Below are 25,070 nucleotides of genomic sequence, written 5' to 3'. Positions count from 1 at the left end.
CGGTTGTGTTGGCTGTCTTCGAGAGTGGGGGCGGGGGTATTGTCTGGCAGGATAACCAAGAGGCGTTCACGTTCGCCTTTGAGTCGTCCAGTCTGCGTTTGAATCTCAGTCCAGCTATAAATCGTGTCGTCCTCATGTTTCGCGGGCATGGTGAGGCATCAATATGTGCGCCGTCCATCGGCAAAGGGTGTCAAGCTGGAGTACCCATCTGCCAGTATTGGATGTTAGTGGAAGTTAAAGATCCCATGGGTATCTTTCGTGAAATGGAGGTGAGTTGACATGCTGAACAAATTCCAAATTCCTGCCCTAACTATTTGGATGGCATCAGCAAACCACCCAGCATAACCCTTGCAGAAAAGCCTTTTAGGCAGCACTGACACTCTGTCAAGAGTATGGTACGTTTCATTGGTTGAGAAAGACAAGTTGTGAGAAATGCCCTCATTTTCATGCAAAATTAGGTCTTCGATGACTGGTCAGGTAAACTTATACATGCACATTGTAATACAAGGGGATACAGCTCACCAGATCGACCGTGCTGGAAGTGCTCTCATACAAGTTTGTTTCAATAACCAGTGCACACAATGCATGGCTGATACAAATGAGCAATGCACATAGAAAATTATATCTTTCCTCCCAATGACAAAAGAACCAATAAGATAAAACATTATGTCTGAAGCAACATTACAAAAAGGGAGTCTACTGATACTACTAAGTAAAAAAACAAACTCCAAATTTCAATCTTTTATTGGAACATGTAATCAAATTCACCAAAGTGGGGCTGCCAGGATAGCCGAAAGGTACGTACACTCGCCTCTGAGCTGTCTTGCCTGCGTCCGAATCTTGGTCCAGCAATAAACTGTCATCCCGGTGTTACACTGGCAGTATGATTCATCAATCAATGTGCGTCCGCATTAAATCAAACGTTTAACGTGCAGATGTTTTAATGAGACGGACGTTAAACTGGGCGTTCCGTCTGCCAGCATAAGTTGGTGGACTTTAAAGATCACACCGTGTCCTTCGTGAATAGTAAGAGAGCTCTTGCCTGCATCCTGGCCAAATTCCAAATTCCCGGCTTTAAACTACAGGGTGAACCGCATCATGACACAGAATCTCTACCCCATCCCCCCCTCTGCAAATTATGCTACCCACAGCCGCAGACTGCATGCAAAAGAGGAATAAGACGCAGGATTTTGTTTTCATCAGAACTGTTGTCACTTCTGATGGTTTAACGGATCTTACGGCTGCTGAATCGTGCCTTTAGTGCATTGATCATTGCTCGGTTCCACAGGTCACTAAATATATCAATCTCGGTGTGCTTGGAGTGGTACTCCACAGTAGGGACATGATTCTTAGATTGAAATTCCCATTTGCCTGCAAGTCAGGAAATACACTCCCATTCACAGTAAGGGTGAAAAACAGATCCTTTGAACTACAGCGAGCATGAGGCTCATTTCCAATATGCGATTTTCGAAATGTATGAATGCTAAACGAGGCCTTTTACGCATGAGCTGTGTGTGTTTTCAGTGACTCACTTCCGTGAGACGGACACTGATAACATGCTGTTTGTTACTGGCATGAAATATGGAATTAAAATCGTCTTTTTAACATATTTTTCAGCATTTAAACAAGAGTGACAATTACAAAATGGTTAACCACATTTGTCGTGTTCCTGGATGCAAGTCTCATCCATGGCTATTTCTCGTATTCCTATATTTCCATGAGTGACAGAGAGGTGTTGAGTTCCTACCATTTCCTGTTAATACAGGTGAGTGGCCATAGTAGAACCATCCATTGGGACCATACTCTGTGCAGAGCGTTGGTGCTACCTAAGCAGTCTCCTGGGCTATTGGGCACAATCCTGGATGGGTCGCCACTCCGATACAGGATACCAGCAAGCTGGTATTCATCTTTTCTGACCTCGGAAGGATGACAGGCGGTCATCCCCACCTGGTATTAATTAATTGGCCAAGTGGGATTTGAACTCAGGAACCAAGGATCCCAAGCCCACCACCCAAACCATTAAGTCAACACCAGGCATACAATACATCCAGCTGTAGCCTGGTGTTGGCTCAGTGGTTAGGGTGGTGGTTTGGGATCCCAGGGTCCTGAGTTCAAGCCCTGTCGGCTGCTGAATTAATACACCAGGGGGTTGACTCAGCCTGTCATCATTCCGAGGTCGGCAAAATGAGTACCAGTTGCAGTGTGTGTACTGGTAGAGGGGCACTGCATCAGCGACACAGTCGCGCTTCAAGAAATGATAGCTACCCCGGCAGTTAAGCTGCCATACGACCACCACCATACATCCAGCTCCCATGTACCTATAGCTGGCACAAACTTTATGTATTTTCACGTTACAAAGATGTCCTTTGATGAAGAGTTTGTTACCGTTACTTGGTAATGATGCACAGCATCGACTTTCCAATTGCATATGTCCATTAAATAAATCACCAAGCCTGACATGTTCAGAGGAGGAACTCCCACAAGGTTTGAAGTCCATTCACTGGTACCGATCTCTCCAGGAGTTTGTGAAGCACATGCCCATCCACTCGGGCCTTGCATCAGCCCACATGGTTGGGAGTTTGCAGTACCAGCAGCTGCCTGTTCAACAAGCTGGGAAAGTTGTCCCAATTTTTGTTGTTGTGCAGAGGCACAGCCCTTTCTCTCAGGTATGTTTCCAAGTCTTTTTGGTGTCTTTTCGAAGCTTTGTGAGCCATTTTAGGTAGCAATCTTTATCCCGGACACATGATGTACTTTATGGTACTCTGAACACTGCTATTTCTAGGGGTTTCTGCGCATGTGCACCAAACGTTCTGGGTGGATTATGTCATTTTGAAAGTTGCTTATTGGCGGCATCATTTCGTCACCCTTAATAGCTCCTCCCTTTGATATGGGTCAATGGTTAAACCACTTGCACTGAAAATTGCAAGTCTTCTCCCCACCCTCGTGAGGGTACCCACGACATGACCCAAGCAAGTTTGCAAAATTCGAGGGAAATAAATTGCGAAGCTGTTTTCGTAACTGCAAAGTTAACGATCAGCACTGCCTGGCAGGTCTGCAGAAAAATTGGGACAGTGAGGGAAAATTGTATGACATCACTTACCAGGAGCCAATCATCGTGCACCGAGCCTCGCACAACCAATCGGCAGCATCTCGCGACTTGCCCACTTTAAGCATCGTCCACATTTGCTTTGTGCATTTATCGATGTAAATAATGAATCCTTATTTTGTCCAAATCAAATTTGTTTTTGACCGTGCACTACATGTGGAGGGGAGGGAAGGGAGGGATCCTTCGGGATGGGATGAATACGGTTAAATTTTTCTTTGTGTAACCGGTGGTTTGGAAGGAGATGTAAAACCGACACATACAGACATTGGATCTCATTATATAGATTCCTTCGTTTTCATTATTAAATCGCTTAAAATTGTGGAATCGACATCTTATTTGCCGTCTTGACAATAAGCCGTGGCTGGTACCACCTAATGATGCTTGGAGGATGGGGGAAGAGGTTCCGTGTTGTGACTCGAAACTCGCTTCGTTGTCCTCATTTGCTGCGTGATCGCTGAAAACGACATGACTGTTTCTAAATTCACTCTTAAAATGTAAATTTACCTCTCGACTCATTTTGACCTTTATTGAAATACTAATAAATTAATCCTCCTGTCACTTGTTTTACAATGCTGTTGATAACAACATGCTACAAAACATAACTCATTTCAAGTACATTAAACTTCTATTTAAACGCACCCATTATGATGAAAATAGATGTCAAGTAACAAAGAAAAACTTGCGGAATTACAATTTGGCAAAATACTTTTCTTGTGTTCCTTGTATGTACAACGACTGCTGCATTTACTGTGTGCAAGATGCAAGGAGTGGTCGTTTTACGAGCCACACAAACTTCATTGTGTGGAACAATCGCCAGAGCTTTCCATATCTTTTAGTTTTCGGATCTCCAGCCTGAGTTGATTCTCCACTTGCATAATGGGAGCCGGCTTCTTGTACTGCGTAGGTTAGAGAGGAAAGGTCACAGCTCGTCATCAATAGCTATATTGTGCCTAATCTCAGCAGAACAAGGTTGCAATTCAATTTATGGGAAAACAACTGATAGCTGTCGTTGAAGCGGTCCACATTGTGACATTTAGTGCACCATTTATTTTCAAGTGTGTGACAGGATCCAGCACATTTACCTTTGAGCTGTACAATCTGGGTTCAATTCCAGACCAGCCTACAAAATGTCGAATTGGTGCTTTTGCAGGCAGGGCAGTTGTTATTACAAATGATGCCGTCCCCCGGATGGACGTTAAACGACGTGACCCATCTGCTGGCATTTTTTGGTGGACGATGACTATCCAATGGTGTTCTTCATGAAGCATAGGGGCATTATCCTGAACGAATTACAAATCCCTGCTAAAATTACCTCCGGCCTGGCCAACCAGTTCTTGAATGACTTGGGCCAAAATGTAGTCGGCCAACACCATTAGGGAAATTGTGGTGCAATCAATTGTGGCCGTTCAAAGAGGTGGTGGAGGGGGTGGATATAAGGACATCTCTCACTCACAGCTCATCGTGTTACAATGGGTGATTGGTTTCATTGTGCAAGCAAATACAACAGCAGATCATTCATTGCTCAGGCAGGAACGTGCAGGCATACCGTAATCACGAGGGTGTTGTTTTTATGTGTGAAACTCAAAGCACTCGACTCCAGAGGTAACCCATAGCGCTCCATATCAGGAATTGACAATGTCTTATAATACCTGAGGTAATAAAAGAACACAACACAATATTTAAGATGATGTCACACTCCTTGTATAAATTCACATTATGATCAATCCTACATGTACTGTATATTATGTTTATATATTATTGTCAATCAATCCTACATGTACTGTATATATGTTTATATATGGTGATTGTCGCATGAATGTTGATGACTGCTGCAGAACGTTAGTTTGGTTCTTGAGCCACAGACTTTCCCATGTTGCACAACTTCATACCACAGTCTGATTGTTGATTTGTGGCTCAGATAGTCAGAAAGCCATGTGTGGTGGTGGCCTTGGATGCCAGGAAGCAGAGAGTTTGGAGACAAAGGCAAGGTGTCAGCCTGTGTCAAAAGCTCGAGATCTGTCCAGAGAAATGACTGTGATCTCTTGTCTGATATTGAAGGCCTCCATCCATTGGGGGGAGAGCAGGAGCAATCGAAACGAGTGTGTGTGTGTGTGTGTGTGTGTGTGTGTGTGTGTGTGTGTGTGTGTGTGTGTGTGTGTGTGTGTGTGTGTGTGTGTGTGTGTGTGTGTGTGTGTGTGTGTGTGTGTGTGTTATTTATGTGCATATATGTGTGTATGTAACATGTGCAATATATCGACTATAATATGTCTAATATGTGTGTATATAACATGTGAAACGTGTGTACATAACATCTGCCGTTTGTCACGCATAATATGTGTGTATATAATATCTATAATATGCCATGTACAATATGTGTATGATCACACAATATGTATGCATGTGTATTTGTAAATCATCATTCATGTATGTGCATGTGTACGTGCCACTGCCACCAGTCGTTATTTCCACTTGCGAGCCTCTAAGATTGAGCGGAGCCTTCCCTGGTTCTGAAGCATTAATCTTTACCCAAGCAAGGAACCACGACTCATGGACCAAGCCGTCTCCTTATCCATGCTTCGTTTAATGGAGGTTTCCCCAGTCCTGAAGCATCCATCTTAACCCCAGCAAGGAACCATAATGCATGGACCAAGTAGTCTCCTTGTCCGAGCTCCATTTCCCCCTCCATCCCTGAAGTGATGATGATGTTAATCCGTGTGGCCTCCGGGGTACGCCTGGTCTCATCCTTCCTTGATTGGATAGAGTCGGCAAAACTCAAGCCGCAAGGCTAGGGTGCCAGGCCGTGTCCCAAATGCATGACCATCAGCGTAACTCCAGGCACCCTCCATGCAGCCCTCCTCCCCACCAAAGCTGCCGTCCTCAGCTCGGTTCCCGGTCCCATTGGTGTCGTTGTAAACGGCACGGTCCTCGATCTCACCAAATACCGTGTATTGTGTGTGTGTGTGTGTGTGTGTGTGTGTGTGTGTGTGTGTGTGTGTGTGTGTGTGTGTGTGTGTGTGTGTTATTTATGTGCATATATGTGTGTATGTAACATGTGCAATATATCGACTATAATATGTCTAATATGTGTGTATATAACATGTGAAACGTGTGTACATAACATCTGCCGTTTGTCACGCATAATATGTGTGTATATAATATCTATAATATGCCATGTACAATATGTGTATGATCACACAATATGTATGCATGTGTATTTGTAAATCATCATTCATGTATGTGCATGTGTACGTGCCACTGCCACCAGTCGTTATTTCCACTTGCGAGCCTCTAAGATTGAGCGGAGCCTTCCCTGGTTCTGAAGCATTAATCTTTACCCAAGCAAGGAACCACGACTCATGGACCAAGCCGTCTCCTTATCCATGCTTCGTTTAATGGAGGTTTCCCTAGTCCTGAAGCATCCATCTTAACCCCAGCAAGGAACCATAATGCATGGACCAAGTAGTCTCCTTGTCCGAGCTCCATTTCCCCCTCCATCCCTGAAGTGATGATGATGTTAATCCGTGTGGCCTCCGGGGTACGCCTGGTCTCATCCTTCCTTGATTGGATAGAGTCGGCAAAACTCAACAAGCCGCAAGGCTAGGGTGCCAGGCCGTGTCCCAAATGCATGACCATCAGCGTAACTCCAGGCACCCTCCATGCAGCCCTCCTCCCCACCAAAGCTGCCGTCCTCAGCTCGGTTCCCAGTCCCATTGGTGTCGTTGTAAACGGCACGGTCCTCGATCTCACCAAACACCGTGTATTGTGTGTGTGTGTGTGTGTGTGTGTGTGTGTGTGTGTGTGTGTGTGTGTGTGTGTGTGTGTGTGTGTGTGTGTGTGTGTGTGTGTGTGTGTGTGTGTGTGTGTGTGTGTGTGTGTGTGTGTGTGTGAGTGTGTGTCCTCCATAACTCAAAAACCATGAAATCTAGCAGCCTGAAATAATAAGGGAACTCAAAGGAAGTGCATGAGTGAAAATTGCATCATCCCTCTCCCCTCTCTCATCCCTCTCCCTCCCATCCCTATCACTCTCTCTTCCTCTCTCTCTCTCTCTCTCTCTCTCTCTCTCTCTCTCTCTCTCTCTCTCTCTCTCTCTCTCTCTCTCTCTCTCTCTCTCTCTCTCTCTCTCTCTCTCTCTCTCTCTCTCTCTCTCACTCCTCTCCACCCCTCTCTCTCCTCCACCCCCAAATCCCTCTCTCACTCCCACCCCTGTTCCTCTCACTCCCACACCCCTGTCCCTCTCACTCCCACCCCTGTCCCTCTCCTCTCCCTCCCCACCCCTGTCCCTCTCCCTCTCCCTCCCCACCCCTGTCCCTCTCCCTCTCCCTCCCCACACCTTTCCCTCTTACTCTTACTCCCCACCCCTTTCCCTCTTACGCCGACCCCTTTCCCTCTTACTCCTACCCCTTTCCCTCTGACTCCGACCCCTTTCCCTCTGACTCCCCACCCCTTTCCCTCTGACTCCCCACCCCTGTCCTTCTGACTCCCGACCCCTGTCCCTCTGACTCCCCACCCCTGTCCCTCTTACTCCCACCCCTGTCCCTCTTACTCCCCACCCCTGTCCCTCTTACTCCCACCCCTGTCCCTCTTACTCCCACCCCTGTCCCTCTTACTCCCCACCCCTGTCCCTCTCCCTCCCACCCCTCTCCTTCCTATCCCTCTCTCGGCATGCTCCCCCTTCTCCTCCGCCTCTCTCCCCCTGCTCCTCTGGCTCTCTCCCCCTGCTCCTCCACCTCTCTCCCCCTGCTCCTCCGCCTCTCTCCCCCTGCTCCTCTGCCTCTCTCCCCTATTCCTCCACCCCTCTCCCTCTGTGAAGGGGACTGTTTTGTTTTGAATTTGCCAAGTAGGTGGCGTATATCCCCTTCCATCCCTCCTTTTCCCTTACGCAGCATGGGCTTTTGAATGCTTGGGCCTGATTTTATATGGAACCCGGCAGTGAAAAAGACAATGTTGCTGTTTGGGCGTGTTTTATTGCCCTTCCCCTTGTGCTGCCTTCCTTCCTTTTCCCTCATGCTGCCTTCCTCTCCTTTCCCCTCGCGCCGCCTTCCTCTCCTTTCCCCTCTAGTCGCCTTCCTCTCCTTTCCCCTCGCGCCGCCTTCCTCTCCTTTCCCCTCGCGCCGCCTTCCTCTCCTTTCCCCTCTAGCCGCCTTCCTCTCCTTTCCCCTCGCGCCGCCTTCCTCTCCTTTCCCCTCTAGCCGCCTTCCTCTCCTTTCCCCTCGCGCCGCCTTCCTCTCCTTTCCCCTCGCGCCGCCTTCCTCTCCTTTCCCCTCTAGTCGCCTTCCTCTCCTTTCCCCTCGCGCCGCCTTCCTCTCCTTTCCCCTCGCGCCGCCTTCCTCTCCTTTCCCCTCTAGCCGCCTTCCTCTCCTTTCCCCTCGCGCCGCCTTCCTCTCCTTTCCCCTCGCGCCGCCTTCCTCTCCTTTCCCCTCTAGTCGCCTTCCTCTCCTTTCCCCTCGCGCCGCCTTCCTCTCCTTTCCCCTCTAGCCGCCTTCCTCTCCTTTCCCCTCGCGCCGCCTTCCTCTCCTTTCCCCTCTAGTCGCCTTCCTCTCCTTTCCCCTCGCGCCGCCTTCCTCTCCTTTCCCCTCGCGCCGCCTTCCTCTCCTTTCCCCTCGCGCCGCCTTCCTCTCCTTTCCCCTCGCGCCGCCTTCCTCCCCTTTCCCCTCGTGCCGCCTTCCTCTCCTTTCCCCTCGCGCCGCCTTCCTCTCCTTTCCCCTCTAGCCGCCTTCCTCTCCTTTCCCCTCTAGCCGCCTTCCTCTCCTTTCCCCTCGCGCCGCCTTCCTCCCCTTTCCCCTCGTGCCGCCTTCCTCTCCTTTCCCCTCGCGCCGCCTTCCTCTCCTTTCCCCTCGCGCCGCCTTCCTCTCCTTTCCCCTCGCGCCGCCTTCCTCTCCTTTCCCCTCGCGCCGCCTTCCTCTCCTTTCCCCTCGCGCCGCCTTCCTCTCCTTTCCCCTCGCGCTGCCCTAATCCATGAAAAAAGTTTTCTGAAGGCAATGAATAGTGCATAGTTGGTGAAATACAAAGATCATGTTGATTGTGCTTTTGATGGAGTGGAAACCACACACTGTGTTTCAGGTAGAATATTTCTGGCTATAGATGTTATCGTTCTATGCAGCGTCCTTCTTTCAAGGATTGGTCAGCAATTGAAAACGGTGAAAATCCCTCTGTACCACAGTCAGAACAAGACTAGATTGGCACTCGGTAGAGCGCATACCGCCAAGGCTGCACAGTTTACGTTTTATATCCCATTGATAGGCCAGATCTGTAATGTTTCCAGACCTTAACCAAAATCTAATCGACTTGTTCTTGTCACCTACCCAACTCATTCACCAAGTTTTGTCATAACCCGCCCACAACGTTTTGAGATATCATGCTGTTTATAGTTTTTGGTCCTATGTCTTCATGATAAAAAAAAATCACTTAAAAAATTAAAAAATTCTCGTATCCGGATCCAGATTCGGATCTTCACCAAAATCAAATCAATTCATCCTTGTCTCCCACCCAACCTGTCCAAGTTTCATCAGACTTCATACACATTTTGAGATATGCTGTTGTATATATATATATAGTTTTTGACTCAATCACTCAATGATGAAGAATCAGTGTGTGTTCAAATTTTCCACCTGTTAGGTAACTAAATAGTCTTTGTGGATCTGGTTCCAAGTTGTAGTGTATGACTTTGAAATAGCAATAAAATAATCTCAACATTTTTATTGCTTGACATATAAAATTCAAACGAGAACCATCACTGCCCAAAAATTTGTTCAACATTATGTAGGGCAACTTTTGAATGTGGAAGAAAATGAAATAAAACTTGCAGAATGCCCCATGCATAATTAGTGTCAATATCATTTGTTGCAATTTATCAAAGAGGTTCTATTCAACATAAATGCTGTTCATCAAACTATTGTGACTGGTAAGTTCTCTGTTCTTGTCTATGGCAGCTTGGCTGCCAGGAAGCTATCATTTCTTGGAGCACAGCTGTGCTACTGATGCTTTACCCCTCTACCAGTACACTGGTACTCATTTCACCAACCTCAGAAGGATGACAGCTTGATTCAACCCCACCTGGTGTTAATTCGGCAGCCAACAGGGCCTGAACTCAGGACCCTAGGATCCCGAGGCAGCCACCCGAACCACGAAGCCAACACCAGGCTTGGACTGGTAAGTGAATTTGTTGTTCAAATTGTATAATTTTGCCTTGGTGAGTGTTCATAATGAAAATAGAATCTTCAGAAGGTTTTTGAAGCAGTTCAAAAATATTTGTATGATTCTTATAAATCTTGTTTTAACAGCGACGACAGATCCTTGTGTCACACAAATTCTGATTCGTGATAGTTGAGAAAGAAAATTACATCATATTCCATCAAATTATACTGGACATCTCGTCCAAGTCGTTTTTTTTTTGGAAACATTCGCTCTTTTTGCAGTTGAAGCAAATTTTGAGATAAGTTATATGAAAGAAGGGCTGTCAGGATGACCTCGAGGTACGCATGCTCACCTCTGAGCTGTCAAGCCTGGGTTTGAATCCCGACCCAGATATGAACTTCCATCAAGGTGTTTCACAGGCAGGGTGATTCATCAATGTGTGTGCCGTCCCTCGGATTGACGTTAAAATGTGTGTCCCATCTGCCAGCATTAGTTGGTGGATGCTAAAGATCCCACGGTGTCCTTTGTGAAGAGGAGACGAGTTATTTCCGGAATTACAAATTCCTGCCCTGACTTCCTGTGTCAGAGTGGCGACCCATCCATGATTATAACCCAAGCCAAAGAAACTGCTTCGGTAGAACACACTCTGTATAGAGCATGTAAACAATATGTGATCTGATTTGTATTATGAACAAGCTTGAGAAAGCAACTGATTGACTCGTATGCAAGAACAGCTACCTTTTAACAGAAGCACTGTTTTTAACTGACTAAATCATTCCCGACTTCTATTTCCACGTTAGACCATAGACTTGATGACAACCTCTGTGCTATGTCAAACACCACAGAAAACAATTCTGTGAATTGTCACAAAAGAGTTGTCACTCAATCTGTAATATATCTCCTGAGTACTGTACTTACTTCTTGTTGGTCGTTTTAATAATGCATCGTTGCCTTTCTGGATCCACAGCCAAAGAGTACACATCGGGAGGGTAAGGGAGGTTCCGTATGCGCCATTGGAAGGCGTTCTGAGTATCCATTCGTATACATTTTGGCTGGTAAGACACACGATCGGAGCATTAAGATTTACATGCCAGCAAAAAAAAAACTAAATAATTAGAAACTAGGTGGATGAGTTGGTCAGGTGACAAGAATAAGCCGAATGGATTTTGGTTTTGGTCTGGAATCGGATCCAACCTATCAGTGGGATAAAAAAAAAGTATACTGTTCAGCCTGGGGGAGGTATGCACTCAACCGAGTGCCATTCTAGTTCTACGCTGTTTCCTCGATCATAAAATGACAGACAGATTGAGTGAACCAATTGCTTAACCCCACTTTACACCAAATTTGGGTAATAATAAAGCATCACAACATGCCAAACCCACATCTTTAAATAGATGCTCAGATTATGAGCACAAGTGAAGTCAAAGTGGGAAATTATAAATGGCACACACCATGTTGATGTTTTCCCTGAGATGTCCATCAGGGTGGTCTTCCTTGGTAAGTCCTGCATTCCCTATCTCCACCTCCCAATGCCCCAGTGCACCCAGCGCACTCCGCTGACGCCACTTGCGCACTGTGCCCGTGACACTCAATTAGCAACACGATCAAAAACAGTACGAAGCACCAGACACTTAAAAATGAAATCCAAAATGGGCGAGAAAAACCAGTCTTCCATTTATAGCCTGCAATGGGGCAAACCTCTTTTTTTTATATCATTAAAAATTATCCAGGATATAGTAAACGAAAAGATAAATTCACCAGTAAGACGGCAATCCAGTAAAATGTGAAGATTTTCTCGTCGGAAAAACTATAAAATTATGGAAAAGCAAGATCAATCAATTAAATCACCTGTCACTGATCCTCAGCTCTGGACAAATAAACATTTATCCCACCATAAATATAAGCCAAGTGCTAAATACATATATAGCCACCTATTCATGTTTTTGTTGGAGCAAAAACCTCATTGTCTCATTCACTGCAAGTTAGAGTCACGGAGAGTTAACGGTTACAGTGGCCTGCAAAAGTATTCACCCCCTCCCAATAATTCCACTTTTCGATGAACGAGCAGATATCCATCTACAACGGGTATGGGGGACAGGACGGATCACAATACTCGGTTACGGTAGTTTCTTTGGATGTTTTGCGCCGCATTCAACAGCTCAGTTCATATTGGTGGCGTGTCTGGGTGCCCGTGGTAGCGTTTGAGACCGGTCGCTTTAGATTGTTGGCCTTGACACATAGTGCCGGATGAGTAACACGAACGATTTGACATATTCATCATTTCTGTATGACCTCCATCAACAGATTAACAACATGGTAGGATAAAAGTCGTAAATGCTGAGTTGAACAAACGTCCTGAACTCATGGACTAAGTTGAGTAAAGCAAGTCGTCTCGGACCCGGCCGTCAGTTTGCCGCCGAACGCTGCTGATTGTGACGTCATCGATTCCCTCTTTGAAAATTCTATCTATATTCGATTTTTTGAATCTGCTATCACCTGCGTAAATACATGGAACACATACTGTGAAGATTTCGGAAGTGTGAACAGAATTTGTTCGGAGAAAAGTGTGTTAGAAGTTCCAGGCTTACGCCCATTATATTACGATTATGAATGATAAAGAAACAATTTTTCGAAACGAATTATGTAGAAACAGATTCATGGCTGATTTGAGCAGGTGATAATCAAGGATTCTCCTGCACTTTGCACCATCCATTGTCCCTTCTATCCCGACGAGCTTTCTAGTCCCAACTGATGAAAAACAGCTCCAAAACATGATGCTGCCACCACCATGCTTGACAGTAGGGATGGTGTGGACACGGTGATGTGGTGTTAGGTTTACGCCAGATATAACGCTTTGAATTTAGACCAAAAAGTTCAATGTTTGAGTCGTCTGACCACAAAACCTTTCTCTTCATACCTGCAGTATTATCAAGATCTGTTTTCGCAAACTCCATACGAGCTTTTTGATGCGTCATTTTCAGTAATGGCTTCTTTCTTGCCACCTGTCCATAGATGCCAGCTTTGTAAAGGGAACAAGATATTGTTGATTGATGAACACTGACCCCCATCTCGGACATAGAGTCTTGCAGATCTTCTAAAGTCATTGTTGGATTTCCAGTGACATCCTGAACCAGTTTCCTGCTTTCCCGACTGCTGAGTTTTGGATGGGTGACCTGATCTGGGTAGAGCCTCGGTGGTATGAGATGTGTTCTACTTCTTAATGATGGATTTCATCATACTCAAAGGAATGAGTGACTTTGAAATCTTATAATCCTCTTCTGAATGGTGTTTCTCCACCACTTTATGTCTGACTTCTTTGAAAAGCTCCTTGGTCTTAATGTTCGCATTGTTGGTTGACCAAGTGAGTTGGACCTTAAAACTCATTCAATACGTGGGGAAGCTTAATTTTTAATTTTAACCACCAATTACATACAGTGACATGGCAGAAGTAAATAGACACCTTAGATTTCTTCATTTCATCTGTATAACGCAGTTTTACTCAGTGATTTGTGCTAATATTCGTTTATTTCTTTGTGGAAACAAGTTCCTGGGTCTTATATGACAATTAACTATGCCTCGAACCAAGGGAGCAAAGTTTCCGATTTTCAAAGAGGACGAATTGTTGGCAAATCGGAAGGTGGAGTCAGCCACAATCAGATAGCTCAGAACCTTGGCATTCTGCTTTCTACGGTGAATCGGATGATTGTGCAATTGACCAGCGAAGGCAAGGAATCCACAGCTTCACGTTCTGGTCGACCTGGGCCCTCAGAAAGATGTCTTCAAGCTGTCAAGTGGTCCACTGAGAAAACTCCCCATTGCAAGGCAGCAGATGTTGCAGAGGAGGTTCAATTTAGCTGAAGAACTGTGGTACCTTCATCAACTGGGCTACTATGGGAGAGTTGCTTGGAGAAAACCTCTTAGACCAGCCAACATTCAAAGGAGAAAGAAGTGGGCTGACGAGATGGCCAACAGACCCTTGGAGTTTTGGCAAACTAATTTTTTCAGACGAGTCTCAATTTACTCAATTTTCTGAAAGTGGACGCGTATGGGTCTGCAAACTTCCCAGTCAAGAGTTATATTTGAACAGATTGCAGTGAATTGTCAAACCCGGTGGTTTTTCAGTGATGGTGTGGGGAGCAATCTGGAGCGCTGGTCGGTCAGAGCTTATGAAGTGTGTTGGCAACATCAACTCCACAACATACATTTCTATGCTTGAGGATAGACTTCTCCCTGTCTTCTCCACTGGTCAGATGGTCAAAAACAACACTCTGTTCATGGAAGATGGAGCTCCATGCCACACTGCAAAAAAGACCAAAGGATGGCAGGACATAAACGGGATCAAGCGACTTCCACGGCCAAGTCAGTCTCCTGACATGAATCCCAATGAACACCTCTGGGCCATATTGGATCGAGCTTTGCAGAAAAAGACCAGGAAACCAACATCAAGGGCAGAATTGCTAAACCTTTTGCATGAAGCCTGGGCAGAAATCCCACAAGTGAAAATTTAGGAACTCGTTAGTTCTATGCCTGAAAGGGTAAAAGTGTTGAAATCTGCAAATGGCAAGTCTACTAAACACTTGTGTTTGTATATAAAATGGATCAAATGTCCTGAAAATGTTCAAAAAAAAATATTTAAAAATCATGGTGTCTATTTACTTCTGTCATGTCTTTGTACAGGTGAAACTGATTAGACTTATTTTGTAATTTTTGAAACAAATAATTTGCTCCTGAAGTGATTTTGGGTTAATTAGGAAAAGGGTTTGAATACTTATGCAACTGAGAATCATCTGATTTTCTCTGTTAATCAAACTTATTCACCTTATTTTTTTTTTTGAACAGGAGGCAAGAAAGAAGCCATATCTGAAAGCTCGTATGGAGTTTCATCACATTTTAAAAAGTTTCATCACTTTGGACTAGTTTGTGAAGACTATATATGAAGTTTGATTTGAAAGCATCATGAAATAAGCTCAGGTGGCATCATCAAAATTGGAAAACTTTGGAGGGGGGGGGGGTGAATACTTTTGCACGTCACTGTATTAAATGACATCTCAATTCTGTATTTCTATTCGGGAGTGATAATTTGTGTCGAATAATCATACAATGAACTTACGTAACAGATCTTCCGACGTCAAGTGATATTCTTCAACCATTTCTTTGCCATCTGCGAATGTAAAGTGTACCTTGCGCCGTCCTGTATATGGAGATAAAAGAGTGGAGTTGTCACAGAACAACTGTGGTGGTGGCTCAATAAGTAAGTGGCTCAATACAAGTATCAAGTGTGTGGTGAACGACACAGGAAAAAAAATTAAACGTAGCATAAGTAAAAACAGAATTTCGACATCGCAACACGTTTTCTGAAGCTTCCCAAAAACATGCAGAACTGAAAGGGCACGCAGTAGAGTGTATGCCTCCGCCACGCAATGCCTCATCCAGGAGAACATATCGGGCCCAATAAATTTAAGAACTATCATACGACATGTCGTTTTTGGCCCATCTCTCAATGGTGAAGAATCACTTTGGAAGTAAAAAAAAATTCTCGTATCAGGATCTGGATTTGGATCTTCACCAAAATGGAAACAATCCGTCCTTGTCACAGACCGAACTTGTCCACCAAGTTTTGTCCGAATCCGTTCACAAGTTTTTTAGATATCGTGCTATATATCGTTTTTGGTGCTATCTCTCAATTGTGAAGAATCACTTTTGAAATTCTAGTTTTTTCGTCGAATCACGTCGAATACGGATCCGGATCTTCACCAAAATCTAATCAGTTTCTCCTTGTCACACACCTTTTTAAGATATCCTGCACACAGACAAACAGAGGTGAGAATATAACCTCCGTCCAGCTTCGATCTTCGAGAAAAATATGCACTAACTGAACAGTTTTTTTGGATGAAGTGAGATTTGTGGCTGCATCGCTTGGCGCCACCATTTTCTTTGAATCCCGCTGTTATTCGGACCTCAGAGTACACGGCAAATTTGATTGGTTGAGATGGCATAAAATGGTGCCCAAATACGACTAAACCAGAGGTTTTTGGAAATGCAAACAAGGCAATTTGGCTTCGACAGTGTTCAAATATATAATTAAATTGAAATGAGATAAAAGTTTTCTGCAACCGGTACAGACGGCATCAGTCCACGTGTCCTAAAAACATGCCCTTCTGCTCTTGCTCACCCTCTCTCTCTTCTATTCACCCTCTCATTTGCACAAGGTCATCTGCCATCTGCTTGGAAATCTGCAAACATCAATGCCCTGCACAAAAATGTGCAAAAACAGATCCCTGCAACCACAGACCAATCAGCCTTCTCCCAATCATCAGCAAGGTTATGGAATCCATCATCACTTCAGACATGAAATCCTTCCTCTTCTCCAATGGCCTGATTTCCGATCATTAATTTGGTTTCAGACCAGGTCACTCTACCCTGGATATGCTGCTTCTGCTCTCCCAACAATGGATGGAGGTCCTCAGTGCCGGACATGATATCAGAGCCATATCCCCAGACATGTCGCGTGTTTTTGACATGGTCTGGCACCCTGCCCTGCTCACCAAACTCTCTTCCTCTGGTATCCAAGGCAATCTCCACCCATGACTCGCAGACTTCCTCTCCTGTCGCAGTCAACGTGTGGCCCTAAATGGAGTTCTTTCAAACCCTCATCCAATCCAATTGGAGTTCCTCAAGGTGGCATTCTGGGCCCTGTTCTTTTTCTGGTTTTCATCAATGATCTCTCCGACTCTGGAAAATCCTCTTTATTTCTTTGCTGATGACTCCACCCTGTGCTGTACCATCGGTCATCCCTCAGACTGGAAAGCAGCAGCTTCTTCGCTTTCTGCAGATCTGGGTAAAATCACAAACTGGTCCAACACGTGGAACATGTCTTTCACTCCTGACAAATCTCACACTCTTACTATGTCTCTCCGAAAGGACTGTTTGGAACCCCCATCCCCCCCCCCCCAATCTACTTTCTCAACAATCCTCTGGAAGAAGTCCTTTTATTCAAGCTTCTGGGTCTCACAATCTGCCATGATCTTTCCTGGAAAAGCCACATTTCCAACCTGGCCTCCAAAGCCAGTTGCCGACTGGGAATCCTCCGTCGTGCAAAGTCCTTCCCCACCCACCTGAGCTCCTGATCACATACAAAGCTTTCGTCTGCAGCCTGATGGAGTACTGCTCTCCCCTCTGGGCTGGTACTCCTGCCTCCCACCTTTCCTGGCTTCACACTGTGGAAACCAAGACATTTAGGATCATTGGTATCTCCCGTGATGAGGCTGAGTCGTTGGGCCTCTCACTCTCTCACTGCAGGTTGGTCGGTGGTCTTTCTGTCTCCCACCGTCTTCTCTCCAGTCTCACCCCCCCCTCCCCGCTCTATCTGCGATATGTCCCCACCACATTTCTGCAGGGCGCTCAAGGTCCGCCAACAACCCCCTCCTGGTAAAACTACCAAAATCACGAATCACTGCTCACCTTCACTCTTTCATTCCTTTCAAATGAACTCCCTCACTATTCAATCCCATTCTTCCCTCCAGGCTTTCAAAACAGCTGTTCACCACCATTTCATATCGTCCCCCATCCAAATCCTCGATCTTTTCTACCCCCATTAATCCACCCCAAACTCACCTCCTTCAAATTCCCTGCTTTCCTTCCTGAAAGTCCCTGTAATGTCCATCTTGTATTCCCCATGTTCCTCGCCCCATCCCTCTCCCTTCCACAGATCTCCTAATGTCTCTGCTCCCCACTGTTTTGTCCCTCCCATTCCCACCCCTCTTGTCTCATGCCCCCCCCCTTGCTGTGCATTGTGTGTTAGCTCTCATATGAGCCTCGACAAGGTATAAAAAAAACAAAAAAGCTTTAAAGGCTGTAACCCACCCACCCCCCACAAAACAAACCAATGAATCGGGTTTACCGCCGTTTATGCAGCGCCTTTTACACCACCTTATTGAACACATCACATTAGTGATTCGTGTGTTGTTTGCGTCCTTAATGACTTCCCCCAAAACAGTAGGTTTCATGTTTGGAATTATTTTCAATCCTGTTTGACTGCAAGACAGGCAGAGTAAAAATTATGACCTCAATCATTTGTGTGCCGTGCTCAGACGAGATTCTATTCAATTTGCCAAATTCAGAGCCAAAGTACTGCGAAACTGCAGCTTTGTTTTCTGATTCGTGTTCTGCAGTGTGCAAAATAAAACATTACAATGCAATTAAATTATTCCTCGATCATAGACTGTGACGACTGTGGACTGTGGTCTGCAGTCAAACAAATAAAGTGAACCAATCGCTTCATGAAGCCCACTTTTGGCTTTGCACATGCGTGGGCTTGTCATCATCATCCAAGCTCTTGATGACGCAGGGTAAACATCCATCTCGCTGGAGTGTGAAGCAGCAGTGACTGAGCGCCTGTCCGAACGAAGCGGCAGTGACTGAGCGCCTGTCCGAACGAAGCGGGAGTGACTGAGCGCCTGTCCGAACGAAGCGGGAGTGACTGAGTGCCTGCCCGAACAAAGCGGGAGTGAGTGAGCACATGTCCGAACGAAGCGGGAGTGAGTGAGCGCCTGTCCGAACGAAGCGGGAGTGAGTGAGCACCTGTCCGAACGAAGCGGGAGTGAGTGAGCGCCTGTCCGAACGAAGTGGGAGTGAGTGAGCGCCTGTCCGAACAAAGCGGGAGTGACTGAGCGCCTGTCCGAACGAAGCGGGAGTGACTGAGCACCTGTCCGAACAAAGCGGGAGTGACTGAGCACCTGTCCGAACAAAGCGGGAGTGACTGAGCGCCTGTCCGAACGAAGCGGGAGTGAGTGAGCACCTGTCCGAACGAAGCGGGAGTGAGTGAGCACCTGTCCGAACGAAGCGGGAGTGAGTGAGCGCCTGTCCGAACGAAGCGGGAGTGACTGAGCGCCTGTCCGAACAAAGCGGGAGTGACTGAGCGCCTGTCCGAACGTAGCGGGAGTGAGTGAGCACCTGTCCGAACGAAGCGGGAGTGAGTGAGCACCTGTCCGAACGAAGCGGGAGTGACTGAGCGCCTGTCCGAACGAAGCGGGAGTGAGTGAGCACCTGTCCGAACGAAGCGGGAGTGAGTGAGCACCTGTCCGAACGAAGCGGGAGTGAGTGAGCGCCTGTCCGAACGAAGCGGGAGTGACTGAGCGCCTGTCCGAACGAAGCGGGAGTGAGTGAGCACCTGTCCGAACGAAGCGGGAGTGAGTGAGCACCTGTCCGAACGAAGCGGGAGTGAGTGAGCACCTGTCCGAACGAAGCGGGAGTGAGTGAGCACCTGTCCGAACGAAGCGGGAGTGAGTGAGCACCTGTCCGAACGAAGCGGGAGTGAGTGAGCGCTTGTCCGAACGAAGCGGGAGTGACTGAGCGCCTGTCCGAACGAAGCGGGAGTGACTGAGCGCCTGTCCGAACGAAGCGGGAGTGACTGAGCGCCTGTCCGAACGAAGCAGGAGTGAGTGAGCGCCTCGCCGAACGAAGCGGGAGTGACTGAGCGCCTGTCCGAACGAAGCAGGAGTGAGTGAGCGCCTAGCCGAACGAAGCGGGAGTGACTGAGCGCCTGTCCGAACGAAGCGGGAGTGACTGAGCGCCTGTCTGAACGAAGCGGGAGTGACTGAGCGCCTGTCCCAACAAAGCGGGAGTGACTGAGCGCCTGTCCCAACAAAGCGGGAGTGACTGAGCGCCTGTCCCAACAAAGCGGGAGTGACTGAGCGCCTGTCCCAACAAAGCGGGAGTGACTGAGCGCCTGTCCCAACAAAGCGGGAGTGACTGAGCGCCTGTCCCAACAAAGCGGGAGTGGCTGAGCGCCTGACCAACAAAGCGGGAGTGGCTGAGCGCCTGACCAACAAAGCGGGAGTGACTGAGCGCCTGTCCCAAAGAACGAAGCGGGAGTGACTGAGCGTCCGTCCGAACGAAGCGGGAGTGACTGAGCGCCCGTCCGAACAAAGCGAGAGTGACTGAGCGCCCGTCCGAACGAAGTGGGAGTGACTGAGCGCCTGTCTGAAAGAAGCGGGACTGATTGAGTGCCTGTCCGAACGAATGAAGCGGGAGTGACTGAGCGCCTGTCCAAACGAACGAAGCGGGAGTGACTGAGCACCTGTCCGAACGAACGAAGCGGGAGTGACTGAGAGCCTGTCCGAACAAAGTGGGAGTGACTGAGCGCCTGTCCGAACGAAGCGGGAGTGAGAGAGCGCCTGTCCGAACGAAGCGGGAGTGACTGAGCGCCTGTCCGAACAAAGCGGGAGTGACTGAGCGCCTGTCCGAACGAAGCGGGAGTGAGTGAGCACCTGTCCGAACGAAGCGGGAGTGAGTGAGCACCTGTCCGAACGAAGCGGGAGTGACTGAGCGCCTGTCCGAACGAAGCGGGAGTGAGTGAGCACCTGTCCGAACGAAGCGGGAGTGAGTGAGCACCTGTCCGAACGAAGCGGGAGTGAGTGAGCACCTGTCCGAACGAAGCGGGAGTGAGTGAGCGCCTGTCCGAACGAAGCGGGAGTGACTGAGCGCCTGTCCGAACGAAGCGGGAGTGAGTGAGCACCTGTCCGAACGGGCGGGAGTGAGTGAGCACCTGTCCGAACGAAGCGGGAGTGAGTGAGCACCTGTCCGAACGAGCGGGAGTGGTGAGCACCTGTCCGAACGAAGCGGGAGTGAGTGAGCACCTGTCCGAACGGGCGGGAGTGAGTGAGCGCTTGTCCGAACGAAGCGGGAGTGACTGAGCGCCTGTCCGAACGTAGCGGGAGTGACTGAGCGCCTGTCCGAACGAAGCGGGAGTGACTGAGCGCCTGTCCGAACGAAGCGGGAGTGAGTGAGCGCCTCGCCGAACGAAGCGGGAGTGACTGAGCGCCTGTCCGAACGAAGGGCAGGAGTGAGTGGCGCCTGGCGAACGAAGCGGGAGTGACTGAGCGCCTGTCCGAACGAAGCGGGAGTGACTGAGCGCCTGTCTGGAACGAAGCGGGAGTGACTGGCGCCTGTCCCAACAAAGCGGGAGTGACTGAGCGCCTGTCCCAACAAAGCGGGAGTGACTGAGCGCCTGTCCCAACAAAGCGGGAGTGACTGAGCGCCTGTCCCAACAAAGCGGGAGTGGCTGAGCGCCTGACCAACAAAGCGGGAGTGGCTGAGCGCCTGACCAACAAAGCGGGAGTGACTGAGCGCCTGTCCCAAAGAACGAAGCGGGAGTGACTGAGCGTCCGTCCGAACGAAGCGGGAGTGACTGAGCGCCCGTCCGAACAAAGCGAGAGTGACTGAGCGCCCGTCCGAACGAAGTGGGAGTGACTGAGCGCCTGTCTGAAAGAAGCGGGACTGATTGAGTGCCTGTCCGAACGAATGAAGCGGGAGTGACTGAGCGCCTGTCCAAACGAACGAAGCGGGAGTGACTGAGCACCTGTCCGAACGAACGAAGCGGGAGTGACTGAGAGCCTGTCCGAACAAAGTGGGAGTGACTGAGCGCCTGTCCGAACGAAGCGGGAGTGAGAGAGCGCCTGTCCGAACGAAGCGGGAGTGACTGAGAGCCTGTCTGAACGAAGCGGGAGTGACTGAGCGCCTGTCTGAACGAAGCGGAGTGACTGAGCGCCTGTCTGAACGAAGCGGGAGTGACTGAGCGCCTGGCCGAACGAAGCGGGAGTGACTGAGCGCCTGGCCGAACGAAGCGGGAGTGACTGAGCGTCTGTCCGAACGAAGCGGGAATGACTGAGCACCTGTCTGAATGAAGCGGGAATGACTGAGCACCTGTCTGAATGAAGCGGGAGTGACTGAGCGCTCGTCCGAACGAAGCGAGAGTGACTAAGTGCCTGTCCGAATGAAGCGGGAGTGAGTGAGCGCCTGTCCAAACGAAGCGGGAGTGAGTGAGCGCTTGTCCAAACGAAGCGGGAGTGAATGAGAGCCTGTCCGAACGAATCGGGAGTGACTGAGCGCCTGTCCAAACGAACGATGCGGGAGTGACTGAGTGTATGAACGAAGTGGGAGTGACTGAGCGTCTGTCCGAATGAAGCGGGAGTGACTGAGCACCCGTCTGAATGAAGCGGGAGTGACTGAGCACCCGTCTGAATGAAGCGGGAGTGACTGAGCACCCGTCCAAACGAAGAGGGAGTGACTAAGTGCCTGTCCGAACGAAGCCGGAGTGACTGAGTGCCTATCCGAACGAAGCGGGAGTGACCGAGTGCCTGTCCGAACGAAGTGGGAGTGACTGAGCACCTGTCCGACGAAGTGGGAGTGACTGAGCGCCTGTCCGACGAAGTGGGAGTGACTGAGCGCCCGTCCGCACGAAGTGGGAGTGACTGAGCGCCTGTCCGACGAAGTGTGAGTGACTGAGCGCCCGTCCGAACGAAGCGGGAGTGACTGAGCGCCCGTCCGAACGAAGTGGGAGTGACTGAGTGCCTGTCCGAACGAAGTGGGAGTGACTGAGTGCCTGTCCGAACGAAGTGGGAGTGACTGAGTGCCTGTCCGAACGAAGTGGGAGTGACTGAGTGCCTGTCCGAACGAAGTGGGAGTGACTGAGTGCCTGTCCGAACGAAGTGGGAGTGACTGAGTGCCTGTCCGAACGAATTGGGGTGACTGAGTGCCTGTCCGAACGAAGTCGGAGTGACTGAGTGCCTGTCCGAACGAAGTGGGAGTGACTGAGTGCCTGTCCGAACGAATTGGGGTGACTGAGTGCCTGTCCGAACGAAGTGGGAGTGACTGAGTGCCTGTCCGAACGAAGTGGGAGTGACTGAGTGCCTGTCCGAACGAAGTGGGAGTGACTGAGTGCCTGTCCGAACGAAGTGGGAGTGACTGAGTGCCTGTCCGAACGAAGTGGGAGTGACTGAGCGCCTGTCCGATGAAGTGTGAGTGACTGAGCGCCCGTCCGAACGAAGCGGGAGTGACTGAGTGCCTGTCCGAACGAAGTGGGAGTGACTGAGTGCCTGTCCGAACGAATTGGGGTGACTGAGTGCCTGTCCGGGCTAGAGCACGCGTGGGGTGACTGAAGTGCCAAACTCCGGCTGAGTGAGGCTTGAGCTGAGTGCCTGTCCAGAAGCAAGTCGGAGTGACTGAGTGCCTGTCCGAACGAAGTGGGAGTGACTGAGTGCCTGTCCGAACGAATTGGGGTGACTGAGTGCCTGTCCGAACGAAGTGGGAGTGACTGAGTGCCTGTCCGAACGAATTGGGGTGACTGAGTGCCTGTCCGAACGAAGTGGGAGTGACTGAGTGCCTGTCCGAACGAAGTGGGAGTGACTGAGTGCCTGTCCGAACGAAGTGGGAGTGACTGAGTGCCTGTCCGAACGAAATGGGAGTGACTGAGTGCCTGTCCGAACGAAGTGGGAGTGACTGAGTGCCTGTCCGAACGAACGGCTGTTTACATCTTTCTGGAAGAGAACAATTGCAATCATCGATGTATTACATATTGTATTTTAAATTATTTCAAAGGGATTAAAAAAAAGAAATCTGACGAGTCAACGTTCTTACCATCCTGTGTAATCGCCGATTTTTTCGCCTCTGTGAGAGCAGCGATCCATCTCTCCGCCATATCCGTTTCTATGACAACCGCGTTTTAAATACGAGTCGAAATATTCGATTACTCTTCTCATTGATCATTTGTAAATATATTCGCTGTTATTCAAAAAAGGGGCTTTTGTGGCGTTCGAAAAGTGAAAACTATTCTCCCACAATGCTCATACACCGCCATTAAATCTCGTCGTTGTTGTTGACGTTTCTAAATCTGTGTTGTTTGTTGTCCGAGTGGCCCCATTAGTCCGATGGACCGAATTTGTATTGGTCTTCACAGCCTTGTTGTGTCCCCACCTGCTGCACTGTTTGAGTGTCAACTTGCCTTTCATGAAGCCCAGATGTGTTTGCAGCCAGCACGGGCATTATATGTTCATTATTATCATTTACTATCCTTGTTATCGTTGGAAATATTATTCGTGTTAATATATGCTTTGTTGCAATGTAATTATTGTTTTTGTTATATATTTTGAAATGAGAGTGCTTTGCCATGATGAAGGATGTATTAAGCTGCTTTATATACCGAAACATGGGAATTCGAACAGATTTGTTAAAGTAGGGTCGAGTAGTGATGGTGGTAGTGGTGGTCGAACAGCAGCTTTTGCTGCCGGGGAAGCTCTCATTTCTTGAAGCGCGACTGTGTCGCTGATACAGTGCCCCTCCACCAGGACACACACTGGAACTGGTACTCATTTCGCCGACTTCAGAAGGATGACAGGTGAAGTCAACCCCCCTGGTGAATTAATTCAGCGGCCGACAAGGACCCCAGGATCCCAAACTACCCCAACCAGTGAGCCAACACCAGGCTCCGTACAGTCGAGTCTTAAAGGATCCACAAGATCTGCAGTCTTCGGGGTCTTTTGGGTCCTCTGGGTCTTGCGGGTCTTGAAAGTTCGAAAGGGTCTCAGCAGTCGAAAGGGCAAAAAAAGGTACATTCCAACAGTGCGTAATTAATGAACAGCTGCACGTAATTAATCGTCCAAAAAGTATGCAACACACACACACACACACACACACACACACACACACACACACACACACACACACACCTTCTTCCTTCGGCTGCTCCCGTTAGGGGTCGCCACAGCGGATCATCTGTATGATCCACATGGTGATTTGGCACATGTTTTACGCCGGATGCCCTTCCTGACGCAACCCTGGTCGCCTCTTACGACACAGGGATCGGGTACACCTATTTTAACCAGGGTATACACCGGCCCAGTACACTGGTACTCAATTCGCCGACCTCAGAAGGATGACAGGCTGAGTCAACCCTCTGGTGTATTAATTCAGTGGCCCAACGGGGTTTGAACTCAGGACCTTTTGGATACCAAGCTGCTGCCCGAACCACTGCGCCAACACCAGGCTAATATGT

The 25,070-nt window shown here is 48.5% G+C and overlaps 1 protein-coding gene across 1 annotated transcript; it reads right to left on the bottom strand.

Annotated features, from left to right (window-relative positions):
• Nucleotides 1-3,605: 3,605 nt before the first annotated feature.
• DPCD (deleted in primary ciliary dyskinesia homolog (mouse)) lies at nucleotides 3,606-23,796 on the bottom strand. Its single transcript, XM_085872629.1, has 6 exons — nucleotides 23,657-23,796; nucleotides 15,351-15,431; nucleotides 11,692-11,813; nucleotides 11,159-11,292; nucleotides 4,653-4,755; nucleotides 3,606-4,002 (listed from the first exon to the last, which is right to left on the bottom strand). The coding sequence occupies exons 1-6, from the start codon at nucleotides 23,715-23,717 to the stop codon at nucleotides 3,901-3,903; spliced, it is 603 nt and encodes a 200-aa protein (XP_085728755.1). The 5' UTR covers nucleotides 23,718-23,796; the 3' UTR covers nucleotides 3,606-3,900.
• Nucleotides 23,797-25,070: the final 1,274 nt, after the last annotated feature.

Source organism: Eptatretus burgeri, chromosome 3, assembly GCF_056783735.1.
Source record: "Eptatretus burgeri isolate ZD-2024b chromosome 3, Ebu_testis_v1, whole genome shotgun sequence".
Taxonomy (NCBI): Eukaryota; Metazoa; Chordata; class Myxini; order Myxiniformes; family Myxinidae; genus Eptatretus; species Eptatretus burgeri.
Note: the sequence above shows the minus strand (reverse complement) of the source record. Positions and strands in the feature narration are given on the sequence as shown.